This window comes from Lates calcarifer, linkage group LG4 (genome assembly GCF_001640805.2).
Source record: "Lates calcarifer isolate ASB-BC8 linkage group LG4, TLL_Latcal_v3, whole genome shotgun sequence".
NCBI lineage: Eukaryota > Metazoa > Chordata > Actinopteri > Centropomidae > Lates > Lates calcarifer.
The window spans coordinates 11,998,205-12,013,560 of NC_066836.1; the positions used below are offsets into that span (position 1 = coordinate 11,998,205).

A 15,356-nucleotide genomic window follows, 5' to 3' on the forward strand; every position below is an offset into this window, starting at 1 on the left:
GCAGCAGAGGCCAGTGTGACTGGTGCTTGAAGGCCTGGGTGCCAGCTGACGGAAGCTGCTAATTAAGAGGGCTGGAGAGCCGGTGGGGTGCCTTATGAAACAGGGGCACCTGGGTTTCACAAGAGGGGGCCGGGTATCCATCACAACTCATCTGTGTTGCACAGGGGAAGACTATAGTTTGCCCCAACCCCTACACTACGTAGCACTCCCTCACTCAGGCATAATGTCAAATGTGGCTCGCACCAACCCCCCACCCCACGCCGCCCCCCCTGCCCTCTCTCAGCTTGTTTGCCATCACAGAGGGAGATGTTATTGCATGGCATGATGAAATTGTACATGTCAAGGTGCATTTCGTTCAAGCAAAATGCACTTAAATGCAGATGCAAACAGAAACAGCTGTGTATAGACACAATCAAATACACACGTGTAATGCAAAAAAAAAAAAAAAAAAAAATCACTCACACAGGATCTAGACTCCCACATGCGTAACTTAATGCTCCTCTCCTTTCTATTGTTCGTTGACTCTTCTTCGCTGTGGGGTCAAAATGTCTCCAAGTAATCTAACTAGCTCCGACTTAAGGGACAATGTAAGGTCTGCCATGAGTTCTGTCATTACTGTTTTACCCACCAGAGGCAGATACAGCTCTCGACCACCACTGAACCTGCCATATTGCTATCCAACCTGACCCCACAGATGCAGTAAACCTAAGTGAACCACAGTTTCCAAAGTCGACAGCAATAACCACTGCAGAATTGCTTTTAATCAACGTCTGAAATGAGGGTGACTTGAAGCGTCGCCCCATGCTGATTAAATGTAATTGTTTAATTGCCAAGTGCTGGGAACCCATCCTAAGAGGATTCCAATGGAATTATTTAATCTCTAGTCAGGAAGTACACTGCAGGAAAAAGCAGAGGGGGAAAAAAAAACGGAAGAACGGAAAAAGCAAAAAAATCAAGCAGAAATAGTCTGTTTTTCTTTTTCAGTATGCTCCTCATGAAATATTAACTGTGGTTTACATTTAGTTAGCAGAGAAAGTGAACAGCCTACGCAGGGGGAACGTGTACACTAAGTGATGCTACATTTTCAAAAGAGGTCACAGATTTGACCTGCATCTGCAGACTAAAGTGGTTTTGGTCTTGTCTGCAAGTTTACTTTTATGTTCCAGGTTTATTCCAAAACACCACAAGTGTAGCATATTGGTAACTACTTTGTTATAAAGAGTCTTGGTATGTGAATATGATGCTATTGCATAGTTCGTCCCTATGTAGAGAAAATTACAGTGGATTCGTTAAACATCTGTCAGCTTTCATTATCTGTTGTGTAGACCATGGGTGTTATCTGCTTAACAAGAGATTTCAGCATTAAGTCATTCCACAAAAGTGCTAAAGGGGAACCTCTCACGGGTTGTATAGCCCCCCCCACCCACCTCTGATCGCTGACCGAGTTCCTGCTAATGGGACTCTATAAACTTAAGGGTCACAGGTGTGCTCCATTTGGGGTCACAGCTTTTAGATACATTGCTTGGGGTCACAGACATCTAAACCCGCCATAAATGCTTCCACATACGTACAGAGAATAGGGTTAAAAAGGCACATTCGCACACCTTGGTATGTGCACAAAATTATTATTTCTCAACTGTGTTTTTTCACATAGCATTGCTCCTCCTAGACCAATTTAAGCTGGCATGATCCCCAGTACACGCTCAGCCAGTAGCCAATCGGTTTGGCACACATGCCATGACATTTCAATCTATCAACAAAATCAATAGCAGTGCTCCTGATGTAACTGCACACAGCGCAGGCCCTCCTCACAGTGATACAGCTCTTGCTGTCGCATTTAGATACACGGGGAGTAAACCCAGGCTTGCCATTCTGCTGATAAATGCAGTTCTGTCATCCCAAGGGAAATGTGCCTGCATCCCTCTGGTCAGAAGTGTGCTTCTGTCCCCCCAACCACGCCACTGGCTGAGAGGGAGCGAGAGAGGGGGGTGGGGAGGGAGTAGAGGGCCTGTTCCCTGCAGCTGTGCCCTTATTCCCAGCACCTGACCAGGGCCCCAGATGTGCACACAGGCAACAGCAACAATTTGAGCAATGTAAGTCCCCTGTGGGACCCAGGCACCTGCAAATGTAACCCCACTATCTAACATGATGGCGTAATTACGGGTTTAATAAGTCTACATCTGGAAAGAACTCCTTTAATCTATCAAATCAAACCTACCTAGACTGGAGGACAATACAAAAATGGTATTGCACTCTCAGCATTTCATCTGCACATCAAACAAAAGCCACTCTGCACTTGGCACTGACCCAATTAGCCATCAGGTAGACAGCAACTACAGGGCATAATTCTGCCATTCACGTGCTACAATGCAGCACATGAATAAAATGTTTTTTTTATTTCATGTCATGCTATGTATAAAGATTACCATCCGTTTTTTTAAAAAAAATTCCAAATTTAAGTCACAAAATAAAACAATAATTTATTCATAGGATAATTTTCCTTTGAGCAAAAGAGACAACATTCAAAGTACTACTCTAACACAGAATTTACTCAGTTACCAAAAATAGTATGACAGCACTTAATGAGTATATATAACAATTGCTAAAGCATTGGAAATACTGCAACTACTCTTTTTGTTTTGTTTTTGTTTTTTTGTTTGTTTCTTTTTTACTGCAAAATGATTCACTGTGAGTAAACCTGAAGAGAGCACCATCCAATTTCATAGACCTGTGATTATTAGGTTATATTCTTCTGTTACAATTTGAATCAGTCAGGTACTAGGTGCAACAATAAAGCATGTATTTAACTAACAACTCAAACACAACCAGTGAAGTAAAACAGTTAATGGAAACCATAGAAAATCTCAAAGACAGTCTTCACCCCATGATGAATAGAAGCTTAATCCTTGAGCACTGCGCACATAGGAAGCTGTAAAGGTTAATGGTGACATCTAGTGGCACACGGATACACACACCTACTCTTCACAGTAAAATTGTGTTTTGGCATTGTTTGTAAACAGGTTACTTCTCTCTCTAACATAATGCCAAATACTTTCTGTAAAAAAAAAAAAAAAAAAAAAAAAAAAATCAAATAAAAAAGACTGGTGGTGGTATTGCTCTAGGATGATTTAGTGGCAATTTGATTATCAGTAATGTGATCACAGTAATAGTTAAAACAATATGAATATTTGGTTTGTATTGTTTTTCTACATTATATTACTGTTTTAAAAAAAAAACATTTGTTTGTAAATATGGAGTTCTGAATGTGCAGAAAATTTACTGAATGTATGAAGAAATTTAATAATTTACAGATGAAATAATATAATGTAATGTAATGCAATGCCAAAAAAGAGAGGAAGAGGGAAAAAATAGCCTAGTGTTGGGCTTTGGTCAAACATTTCATTTTACATACATATATACTTAATGGCACTTGTTTTCATCACTGTGCTTCTGTTGCAATCGCAAGACTAGTAAACTTTCTAACAGCAGAGGGTGATAGTGATCTGTTTTACTGCAGCTGAAGCGAGGAAGTCACAGCTGGAATCATACTTATTGTGAACATAAATGCTCAATATCATGTCTACAGATTCAACAAGCTGCTTAACATAAAGAATTAGACAGCATAACCAACAAATTGCTATTCAGCCTGCAATAGTTATGTTTCATTTTCTGGAGAACATCTATAATAACAAGGAGGGCAATGAATGTGCTAAAGAATGTAGCAGTTAGTCAAGGAAAATGCATTTCTAGGCCTTGCTTCTACAGATATCCACAATACAGTACATATGACACAGCTGACATATTATTACAATGCCTGCATGGTATTTATCAATAGGTTCTGAATGGTTCAGTTTCACTCTTTTGTTGTTTTTTTCTCTCACCTTAAACCAATGCAGCACTGGTAAACTTGTCCAGTTCTTACAACAAGTGAAAACTCATTTACCTTTACCGTAACTTGTGTTGGTATATTCAGATTTTTTTAGGCATGATGAATACATACTTTGGTCGTGAACAAAGTGAACTGATTGAGAGTCAATTACATCACACTGTACAGTACCAATCTTATATATCAAACACACTTGAGAACCACTGATTATGGTCTATACAACAAGCTGTGCACAGTGAAGTTTCACCTGCTGAAACTGTGGAATTTATGGGTTATGTTTTGACTATTTCCATTTCCATAGCTGCTTTGGCACATTGTTCGTCCCCGTCCATCCATCCACAGTCATCCGGTTGTCACTGGCCAGCACGAAGGACAGATGATGGGGGAGTAGTGTGCCGCTTTGGGCAGAGAATCTTGCTAAATGCCCTGCGGAAGCTACTGTGGCAAAGCGGGTACAGGAACGGGTTAATAGCCGAGTTGAGCCACAGGAGCCAGAAGGTGACCTCGTACCAGTGATGCTGGATGCACCGCCCTCTGCAGGCAGCACGGATGATCATCAGTAGGGTGTACGGTGCCCAGCAGATGGCAAACACACACACTATGATAGCCAGGGACTTAGCAATTTTCTTATCCCTGGACAGACGGTTAGGCTGGGCCGCCCTGCTGGTCGAGGGATCTAGTTTACCCAAACTGGGAGAGGACGTCTGGGAGTGGATAGAGCCTCTTACAGCCAGTTTCATCCCAAACCCCCAGTTGTGGGACAGAGGGATACCTTCCCCCTGGGCAGAGGCAGGTTCACTTGTTGGAAGGTGTAGCTGGACCTCCCTACTGTGGAGCCTCCTCCTGCGTATGCTGAGGTAAATGCTGAGGTTGAAGAAAGCCACTGAGATGAAAGGAGAGAAAAACTCCAGCATTGAGGCACTCAGCAGGAAGTACCAAGAGTAATAGAACTCCGCAAAGCACTCATCTTTTGGCACACGGCTTCTACCCACAGCCAGCTCCCAGAATATGATGGCTGGGCCATACAGGACAAAGGCAAGCACCCAGACAGCAATCATCTTCATTATGGCTTGATGAGTCATGCTCTGTCTGGCACGATAACTTACCTGCAGTAAATATAAGCATAAATAAGAAAATATACTTTGAGTAATGTTGCCAGCATGGGATCACACAAATGCTGCATTGTCCTATTATTGTAGAAATATTTCTAGGCCAAAATGACTTGACTTGACAATGACTTCTCCTAAAGTACACTGTCTTTAAAGAGGTGGATAACACCAGTGCTGGAAGAGATATTCAGATTGTTTAAGTAACACAGTAAAAAAAACAGTGTAAAAATACTGTATAGTAATCTCATGCATTCAAAATATTACTTAAATAAAATGACTAAAATAGCAAAGGGTACTTAAAGTATCAAAAGTAAAAGTACTGATTATGCAGGTAGAATGGCTCTTGTCAGTGTTATATTATTATTTGTTCTAAACTGGATTGTTATTTGTGACACATTAATGTGTTGAGAAAAAGTACAACTGCCCCAAAAATATACTGAAGCATATGTAAACAGTAAAAATGGAAGAAGTAAAGTACAGTACAATTACCTCAAAACTGTACTTATGTTAAGTCCTTAAGTAAATGTACTTACTTTAATTCCAGCACTGTTTACTACAGCACTTGAACCAATCACAGCAAAGTGATGCAGTGAATATGGAGGCTAGTCCATTCAGAAGCTATATAAGCCATCATGTCTACTATATCATCCAGTCAAACAGTGAAAGCCTTCATTACCAGGGCTCCAATGAGCCAACAACTGAGAATTTTAGAATATAATCAAGTATCAAGCTAATATGTATGTATAGCATCAAGCTAATCATACATAATAGACATCCAGATAAATAAGTATATATTTTTAAAAGCAAACTTTTTGATGCAAAAGACAAACAGAATGTTTTCAGCCCTGACAGCATGCAGTACAGAAAAATGTGTGAATGTGTGTTGAGTCAATGAAGCACCTCTCATGACCACTTGTCTCAATTAGTGTCACATCCTATGTCCCTGTCCACACTGTTGTTCAGTGGGCAGCACACTTTACAACCTCTCCAGCTGCTTTGAATGACGAGACTAACTGTGATTCTTCTTCAAAGAGGACGAGGAATGGCTCCATTTTTGTTTGTGTACGTTAATTGGCACACAGTAATTCTTGCCCCTGCTTCATGCAATGATGTACCGCTAAACAGAGAAGAATCAGGTGTCCTCAGAAATACAATCTGAAAAATTTCCATCATCTTTTTAAATTGTTAGATTCCTCCTGAGACCTTGTAGAATGAGTCTTAGCTCGTTCTTGTAATCAAAACTAACACAAAAAAGATTACATTTTCTTTTTTTTTACTGCACAGGTAGCATTGTGTTAATGTGCTAACATTTCATCTAATTGCCAAACACATGCATCTAATCTGCCTCCCATCTTTTCTTTTCAAAGACAAACTTTGTCCTGTGACTGCTGACGATCCTTTGTCTTTCAATGTTCAGAGAAGAAATGCTTTTTAGGAAAATGCTGCTTGGCTGCCGGTGGCCTGTTTCTGCTATGATTGATCTCTCCAGGTTGGAAGGACCATGGCATGGAGGAGGATCTCTATGATCAAAGCTAGCTAATTAAAGAAGAGGCTCTCCCTCTTTGGTGTTATTTGTATTCATTGCTCTGATGTTAAGTGTGTGCTTGTGAAAGGAAACATAACACTCTCTTTGTCTACCATGCCAAGCCTCATCCCACCTCTGAGTTAACACACCGTGTATAGGATATAGTCAGCCGGCTAATGCACAGACAAGCCTCAACAAAACATTCAATGGGGCTAACAGCTGCAGAGGTTTGGAAATATATTCTAACTACTGGATACGTGCCAAGACAGGCAGAAAATAGAAAATCACTGTCGGCGGACAGTTGAATTTCAGAAAAATAAAGCAGTGGAGCACAGTTACATGGACATAGATAAAATTATTTGAACCTGCTGAAGTGGAAATGAATTGTAGTATTTCAAGTGTAATCAAATGTTATATCTTATCAACAGTAGTGTGTTGTTTTCTGCATATTTTTTAAAGCCCTGTCTGTCCCAAAGTCGAAATGTGACTTTTTTATTTTTTGTTTGTTTGTCATGGGGAAGGACTATAATTAGGGGTGGCAGTGGGCCTGAATGGGTCAGGAATGATTAACCTCTGCAGATGGGCACATTTGGGAGAATGAGGTGGCACTGCCCCTACCAATGACCTCGGAGACTCACCAGTCAGAAATTAAGCTGCAGTGAGCTTTTGGATAGCTACATGGGAAAGGGTTTTCCAACTTTTAACATTAATGCTCCTCTCAAATGTGAACAAAATAAGTTATAATACACTCTGAGTAGAAACCGAGAAGGGAAAATGATCCCAAGCAAGTTTAGTATTAACTCTAACATACAGTACTCTGGTACACCTTCATTTAATTAGGACAAAATCTAATTTTCCTCGCTAAGGTGTGAGGCACAGGATGTTCCACTCACTGCTCTTGTGACTGACAGGAAGCGGTCATAGCTGATGAGGACGATGCTGAAGACAGATGCAGAGCAAAGCAGGTAGTCCATGACCAGCCACAGTTTACACAGTCCTCGGCCCAGCGTCCACCTGCCTGTGAGGATGTAGGGGATGTAGACTGGGATGCAGAATGCCCCTACACAAACAGTTATTGGGAGAAAAAAAAGAAGAAAAAGCCAAGGCACATACAGTACATTTTCAGCAATGTGTATTCATCGACTTCACATTTGTTCATGTATAAACAGATAATACATGGTAATGTAGTAAAGCACAGCTGTAATAATATAAAATAAGTTATGGCTGTTGAAGATACTGTACTGTACACACCTCAGTTTTCATATAGTGCCTATAAATACCATAAAATCCGATTTTTCTACCTTTTTGAACTTTTAAGGAGGGAAAAATGAGTGAGGGTGAAAAGGCAGATCATCGATAGATTGCCTGTTAGAAAATTAAGCAATGCCACTGTGAAGAATGACAGAAGAAAACATTTTTATCTGCCTAATTTTTGAATGTCAACCAACTCAACATGTCTTCAGGTGTTACAGGGAGGACTGACAGCATGCCCAGCAGCATCAGCAGATATCTTAAGGTTTTCAAAACTGTACCTATAATATATCAGCATATCATAACATATAGAAAATTATGACAGAACTAACTCTTCCATCGTTTGAAATTCACACTTTATTCTGTCTATAATCTGATAAAGGTTGGACTTACCTACAAGAAAATCTGATATTGCCAGATTGAGGAAGTAGTAATTACATTGTCTTCTCAAACTCTTGTCCACTTTAAAAGCCAAAATGACCAGTGCGTTTCCCAAAACTATCACAACAACCAAAGTCACCATCATCACCATCAAGATGACAAATACGGGTCCTGAAAACGCGATGCTGCTCTGGACTCTAGTTGAGGCACTATCAAAATAGTACCCACTGGAGTTAGAATCAGTTTGCTCCTTCGACATGGTCCTGGTGTGAGGTGAAAGACACGGTCGTTAAAATCCTCAGTAGACCCGCTCTGATAATAATATGCCAGCAACAGGTGCCAGGCGAGCGGACACAGCATCCAACACCCCCATACATGCACGGGAAGCTTCTCTTTCTTGATGGAACTGAGCAGAGTGCCCGAGAAAATCCGCGAGGGAGCGCACCACGCTCTTCACAACACGTCGTCTGGACACTTGATGAATTATGCATTTGTCAGCAGTGCCGGCAAGTAACGCCTCCCTGTAATGGGATTACTTCTCCACACGATCGTAGAGTAGAGTTTATCACGCATGATGTGCAGGATTTTGATCTTAAAAGCATGTCCACGATCTGTATCTTTGTCGATATAATAACGTGACTCTGGCATCCTAAGTTTCATACAGTTACACCACATAAAAGTTTGGTTTCTCATCACTAATGTGAAATGAATGGGAGTTAACAGCCATGTCCTTCCTCTAATAGTAATTATGGAATTACGAAAGGGTATTATTCCAGCAGCATCCCACACTTTGTTCAATGGAAAGTGATGCTGCAGCACAGCAATTATTGTCGCTGCGTTGCAAATAGAGACTGGCACGTTTTAATTATATAATGTCAAAACTTTTTATCTTTAAATATTATTTTCATGCTGTGAATCAGTGCAGTAAAATGATCTGCTGGTTTAATAGTCTCCACTCATACCTTGTCCCTAATGAAATCCAGTCATAGAAACCTCATATTTGATTCACAGGCACACATCACCACATCAGCAAGCAGCCTACCAATGTTGGCTGTTGCCTCACAACAGCAAGCTGTGGGTTATGATAGACCACAGGACATGCATGGACAAGACATGCTGACAGACATGAGACAGGGTGAATTGTGTTATTTGCGTCACGTATTACGATGCAATATGTGACTGGATACATTCTCTGGATAAGGGAAAATGCATATTAATGCCAGGTGTGCATGCAGACTTATGGATTGGATGTCATTGTCCAGATGACTCACCCAGATGCAGATCACATGTTACCACCAAGTGTAAATGGGTCAAAACTGTGAACACTCTGTTATCGCATCCAACACTGAACACACCCTACAGCTACAGATAGACAATAAAACAATCATTTTTACTTCAGTTATAATTTGCACATCCATGCTCCAATGAATGATTTGTACATTAGGTTATAGCCATTTTTTCCCTAAAATAAATCTCATATTTTTGTTAACACTCTCCTCCCACCCAATAAAATATTTAGCATCCTCGCCTATTGTACCTCTCAAAGTCCAGTATGTTGGAATTTGCATATCTCATGTTCTTGTTTAGCTACTTTGTGTGTGTGTGTGTGTGTGTGTGTGTGTGTGTGTGTGTGTGTGTGTGTGTGTGTGTGTGTGTGTGTAACCTCCCAGTGGTGCACAGTGGAAGAAGCTGTGGGCCTTATTTGCATTCTGATACTATCCTGTCAGTCCCCCAGCTGGGGTCCAAGAGAAATGAGAAACACTACAGAACAGTAGAAGTGACTGAAGGAGCCCAGCTTGAATTACTGTTATTTTCCCCACAAATGGAACCACCACCATCTCTCAGAGTTAGTCACGTCACAGTTGCAACATAGGAACCAGAGCAGGCAGCGGCACACAGCGAGCGTAGGAGTTTTAATGCAGCTTCAGTCAGACTCCTCACCAGTGTTGCTCACAATGAGTTCAATTAAAGTGAAATGTGTGTCCAAACCAGCTCCTTAGAAATTTGTCCATAACTGCTTTTGCAGATTTACTTCAATTCATTTATGTCATCATATGCCCCAATTTTCACTCCCCAATGTGTCAGCTTTGACAAGAGAAAAAGGACTGAGTGCTTTACCATGTGAGGAATGTCACAAAATGGCAATTTGTTGTCGTGTTTTGTATGTCAGGATGGCAGCTGGCAAAACAACATAAAGTAATTTTATTTTTTTTTACAATGAATATAACAAAAACAAAAGGTACAACAAGTACACACAATGTCAGCTCACATACAGTATGACTGCTCTCCTTTCACTGGAAAAAGGATGACTGACATAATAACAAACAACAGAAAAACTTTTCATATTGGAAAGGTCACAAACCCTGTTGAATCATAACTGCAGATATTCATAAAATTGTCCTTCATGGGCCAAACTGTAAGTTCCATATGTGGCTAGTTTCTGGCTGCCTATGGAAAAAGGCCAATGATAGTGTAACAGCCATTAGTTACAAATGTCAGTTATTTGAATATGCAACTAATGCACCAAGATGTCATGGAAACTGGCATGTGCTGTCATGGAAACTAATGCATACAGGTTTTAACCAGTGCTGTGCTCCAGAGACACTTTTCATAGAAAAGTTTGTTGTTTTTTTTCTGTCTGCCATTATGAGGTGCAAATCACAAATTGTAAATGAAAAAGCTTTTCATATTAGATAAGACATTTGCGTCCATTTAGTTTTTGATTTGCCTTCAACAGACTGGACATGTTTTACTCCCAAGAATTAAATTAAAAGTGTCATACATAATGTAAAGCTCAACCCAGCATTAATATTAGATCATTCCTTTAAAGGTCATGCACTAAGGTGTTTGTAGTAACAGACTGAAATAGTGGGAACAGCATCTTGAAAGCCCAAGGTGTATTTCTTTTAATGTAATTTTGTTTTGCCTAAATAAAATATGTTAAACTACCACATGCATATTAAACAAAATGCAAGGAAAGTGTGTCAGGGAAGCAATCAATTTGGCAGGTGCACTGTCGTTGGATTTGGAAATAGAAGTGCGGTGAGTCATCTGAATATGGAGGGCACTCAGAAACAAAGCAGTGTCACAGAGGGTACACAGAGGCTCTAGTGTTGCCGATTATACCGTGCCCTGCTGCAGCTCTCCATTGCTCTAGTACTCAAGTGTTTATGTTTGGATGCTGGGTTGGAGTACTGATGCTATCATACTATAACAGTGTGTCTATCCACAGTAATCACAGCTAAAATTTAACGATAACATGTACAACACACATCTCAATTCTCCCTGAAAAACCCCAGTGAAGGCTTTTATGGGGTCTTTTATGGGCCTTAATCATTACACAGTATGCTTCAGTTTACAAATTAGTGGCATAAATTGTTGCATGTCACATTACATTTTATCATAATTGTATACGAGACTTGGAAAACAAGCTATTATTGATTAGGTTTTAAGGTTTAGAAATAGATTTATCTGACAAAAGTAAAGCCAACTTAACAACCCAACAAAACAGAGAACTACTACAGCTTATAAGAGTGTAGTTTGTTCAGGATCACAAGTCACAAGTCATGCAGATTTAGTATGTGGCCCATCAAGTCTCTTGGATTTTCAAAATGTAATACTGCACATCTAGCATGGAGCATGGAAGGTGTTTTAGTGATGAAGAAATGACTCGGCCTTGATTTTTTATTTTTAGAGTTAATTGAAATCAACACATAAACAGAAACATTATTTTAGATTGCTTTTAGTCCCAATCTCATTGTGCAGATTAAGTGTGACTTGGCTCTGTTTACTGACAAACAAAGGACATTCAACCAAAAAGTGAACCAACTGCAATGAATGGCATTTTGAAATTTCCATTTTCATCACAATCCCTACCAAGTTTCCTCTCAGTCCAATGCCCCCTAAAATCGAAACTGTATTTTACTACAAAATAGCAATAGACCTATGATGTTGGAGAAACAGGATAAGAATTTGTGGAGAAAAGCTTCTCCAACTGTTGAACACGCAGAGCTTCATCAGTACTGCTGGGTATGAGATAATTGCCATTTGAACATAACAGAGATATCCCCCCCCCCCCCCCCCGGTAGTCTCAGTCCTAACATCACATCTCAGTTTACATAATAAATGCTAATCATTAATGAGAGAGCTGAACTCATAGTTGGATGGCTTCGCTGCTTCACAGTCTGTTTGGCAGAGCTGCCTGCAAGATGAAGGGTGCTGGCATTTACCTTACGCTCCAGATCCACAGAAGCTCATTGAAATGCTGTGGGTGTGCCTCGTGGTGACAGTATTTTGACGTGTTAAATTTTTCATCTGGTTTTCAAAAGCTCCAAGCTGGTTAATCCGTATGTAACTGCACCCCACCCCCGTACCAGAATTTATTGAGTCATCAGTCACCATTGTAAACATTACTGTGCTGCAATTATTACTGTAAGAATGATGTAAGCATTAAAATAAAATCTTGGGTGCTGAATACCTAGAAGGCATGTGAAGGCAGAAGAAATTAATTATAGTTAACATGTTTCTGAGCTGTTTGTATAATTTAGAAAATTGTCAATACCTTTATGTATTTCTTTTTAGCTTTCTCTTTCAGATGTCATGATACTTACAGCACCCAGTGGTTTATTTTAAATGTTTGCTTTGGTAACACCTGCTGCTCCCTTTTGAATAGATTCTTCTGTTATTGTGATATAAAGATGTATTAGAAGACTGCTTCAAGAATAAGGTTTCTTCTTCAGGTTCCTTGCTAAAGTTGTCACATTTCTCCTTCAGTATCAAGGCAGTACTAATGCAATTATTTTAGAATTGTTTTCCTCATATGAATATTAATGCTTTACTGTCTGAACACCTATCAGTGCTATTGAAAATACCCCTGTGAAAATAATTGCTCAACCTGATGATCCACCAGGGTTCATGTTCAAGACACAATGCAGCTGAGACCATTTTAGAGAGACAATGAATGTCTCTGGTGAAGAGGCATATCTCAAGTGATAATGACTTTATTAAGCTCTGTAAACTTTTGTGATTAATGTGGCAGCTGGGATCATTTCCATATTAAAAGCTTTAACATAGAAAAGGCAGAAAATAACAAACTACTTTCCTAAAACTAAAGGCCTGATGTCTGATGAGAAGGCATAAGGACATTGTGGGAATGTTCAGGTTGTGCTTGATTGACAGTTGTCTGACCCTGTTAAACTGCAGTCAGGGTGAGGGACAGGAAATAGCACAGGCTGAACAGGGGTGTAGATAGCAAGAATAAAATGTCTGTGTGGGCACAGGGCATTTAAGGGAGAGACACAACAAAACTACATCATCAGTGTTATACAATATTTCCCATCATGCTGAACATAAAATGGCAGCACAATGATGTATGCTGCAGCAGATTGCTTTCCTGCAAAGTGCTTTTTTGGCAAGTATCTTTTCTTGCAGCTTGAAAAGAATTCAGCTTGTAAGACTTCTAAGACACCAAAAAAAGCATTACAACCTGGTTAGAACAAGCTTTTAATAGAGTATTTCACACCACAGGTAAGCATGACACATGTTGGACTCAAGGAGGGAGAAGGACTATTGATCTGTGGTTATTAGCTGAACCATCCACTGTGCTCATGCTGCACATCATGAAATACAGTGAACTCACAGGGGATTTATCATATTGGCTATTATCTTCCAATAGTTTTTAAAACTACTACTTGAAAAAAAAAATCATAATGTGTTGGTAAAAGCATAACTTTTCAGACCAGTTTCCTTTGGAGCTGATTGCTTTACAAAGCAGTTAAATAAGCCTCCTCTATTAAGACAGCTCTGTGTGAAGGGAATACATGCTGTACTTCTTTTCCCCTACCTTTCTCTCATTCACTGTCTCTCTCTCTGCCTGTCCCTAAAATGTCCCTGCTGGGGATTCTATCTCTTGGTTCCTTTTGAAGCAGTGGCCTCTCTTTGCCTCCATTATCTTGTAATTTGTGAGGGATTACGCTCTGGAGCGCACACAGTCCACCCCGTTGCTTAAGAACTGTGACAGCTTACAATAATTGCCATGCTAATTAGCAAGAACTAGCCCAGTGTGCTTCTTTCCCTCTCTGGACCTGATTTGATGAATATGCTTTGATTAATGTCTGCAGCGGTGTTTCCATAACTTCCGATCTATTGTAATTAAGTGTGTCACCAATAATAATCACTGATTGATATATGTTAACAAATTAAATATAGAGGCCTTTGTGTTTTCTGAGGGACAAAGGGAAAACCTGGATTCAATCCAGGCACTAAGATGGTTTTGTTTAGGCCCAGCGTAGGGAGGAGATGTAAGATCAATACAAACATCCCTGGAGTGTGAAGCAAATCATGATCAGCTCAACCATAACACCTTGAAAAGAGCACCTTTAACCCATGATTTCATTTCTCAACTGATGGAAACAGTTACTTGTTTCTATCAATAGCACAAGAGCTGAATGTAGTGTCCGCCAATAATTACAACCAAGGAGAAGATATGTACACTGGCTGAAAATTAAAAGGAAGCTGTGAGGTGGTTTTTTCTTCCCCCCAGCACGGGGTAGCACACATGGTTTTGTCTGTGTAAAAAGGTGAGAGGGCTAAGACTGAGCACATTTTGGCTCTAATAGACAGCAACAGTGTTTTGGCTCAATAGTCATAATACTGTGAAAAGATAATGATGATGAACCAATGAGGCCAAACATTGCTGTTTTTGCTCATTGCAAAACATATAATCAAATCTACATTTTAGTAATGAATGTGGGTTCTTTTAAGTAAATGCTGTAAAATATAATCACAAACTTTGCTATAAAGAAGGTACGTGCAAGTTAGCAGCCTTTGTCAAACCCCTGTGTGATGTACAGAAAACATTTGTTTGTTATAACTTTTTTGTTTTTTCCTCTTTTGTCTGAGTAGCTTGTCTTTGTTTGGCATAATTGTTATGATTTCCAAGACTTGTTACCCTTAATTCCCTGTGACAATGAATTCTGCAGTTATTCTGATGAATGCAACTCCACTTTAGGCACAGCTATGCTGGCTCTGTCAGTCATCTCTTGTCACTTTAAAAACTCACATAACAAATCACTGATGTACAGACTTATTTTACAGGTAGCAATTTGCTGCTGTTGCTATTCAAACTCAAATGGCCTGTACCTGTGGCATTGTTTCTGCTTGTGATTTAGTCACTTCAGCATTCAAGCCTATTCCACCAGGTGTT

At 39.9% G+C, this 15,356-nt stretch overlaps 1 protein-coding gene across 1 annotated transcript; it reads right to left on the bottom strand.

Moving 5' to 3' along the window:
* Window positions 1–2,471: 2,471 nt before the first annotated feature.
* LOC108883244 (histamine H3 receptor-like) lies at window positions 2,472–8,614 on the bottom strand. Its single transcript, XM_018676171.2, has 3 exons — window positions 8,165–8,614; window positions 7,414–7,580; window positions 2,472–4,992 (listed from the first exon to the last, which is right to left on the bottom strand). Exons 1-3 carry the CDS (start codon window positions 8,409–8,411, stop codon window positions 4,240–4,242), a joined length of 1,167 nt encoding a protein of 388 aa, XP_018531687.1. The 5' UTR covers window positions 8,412–8,614; the 3' UTR covers window positions 2,472–4,239.
* Window positions 8,615–15,356: the final 6,742 nt, after the last annotated feature.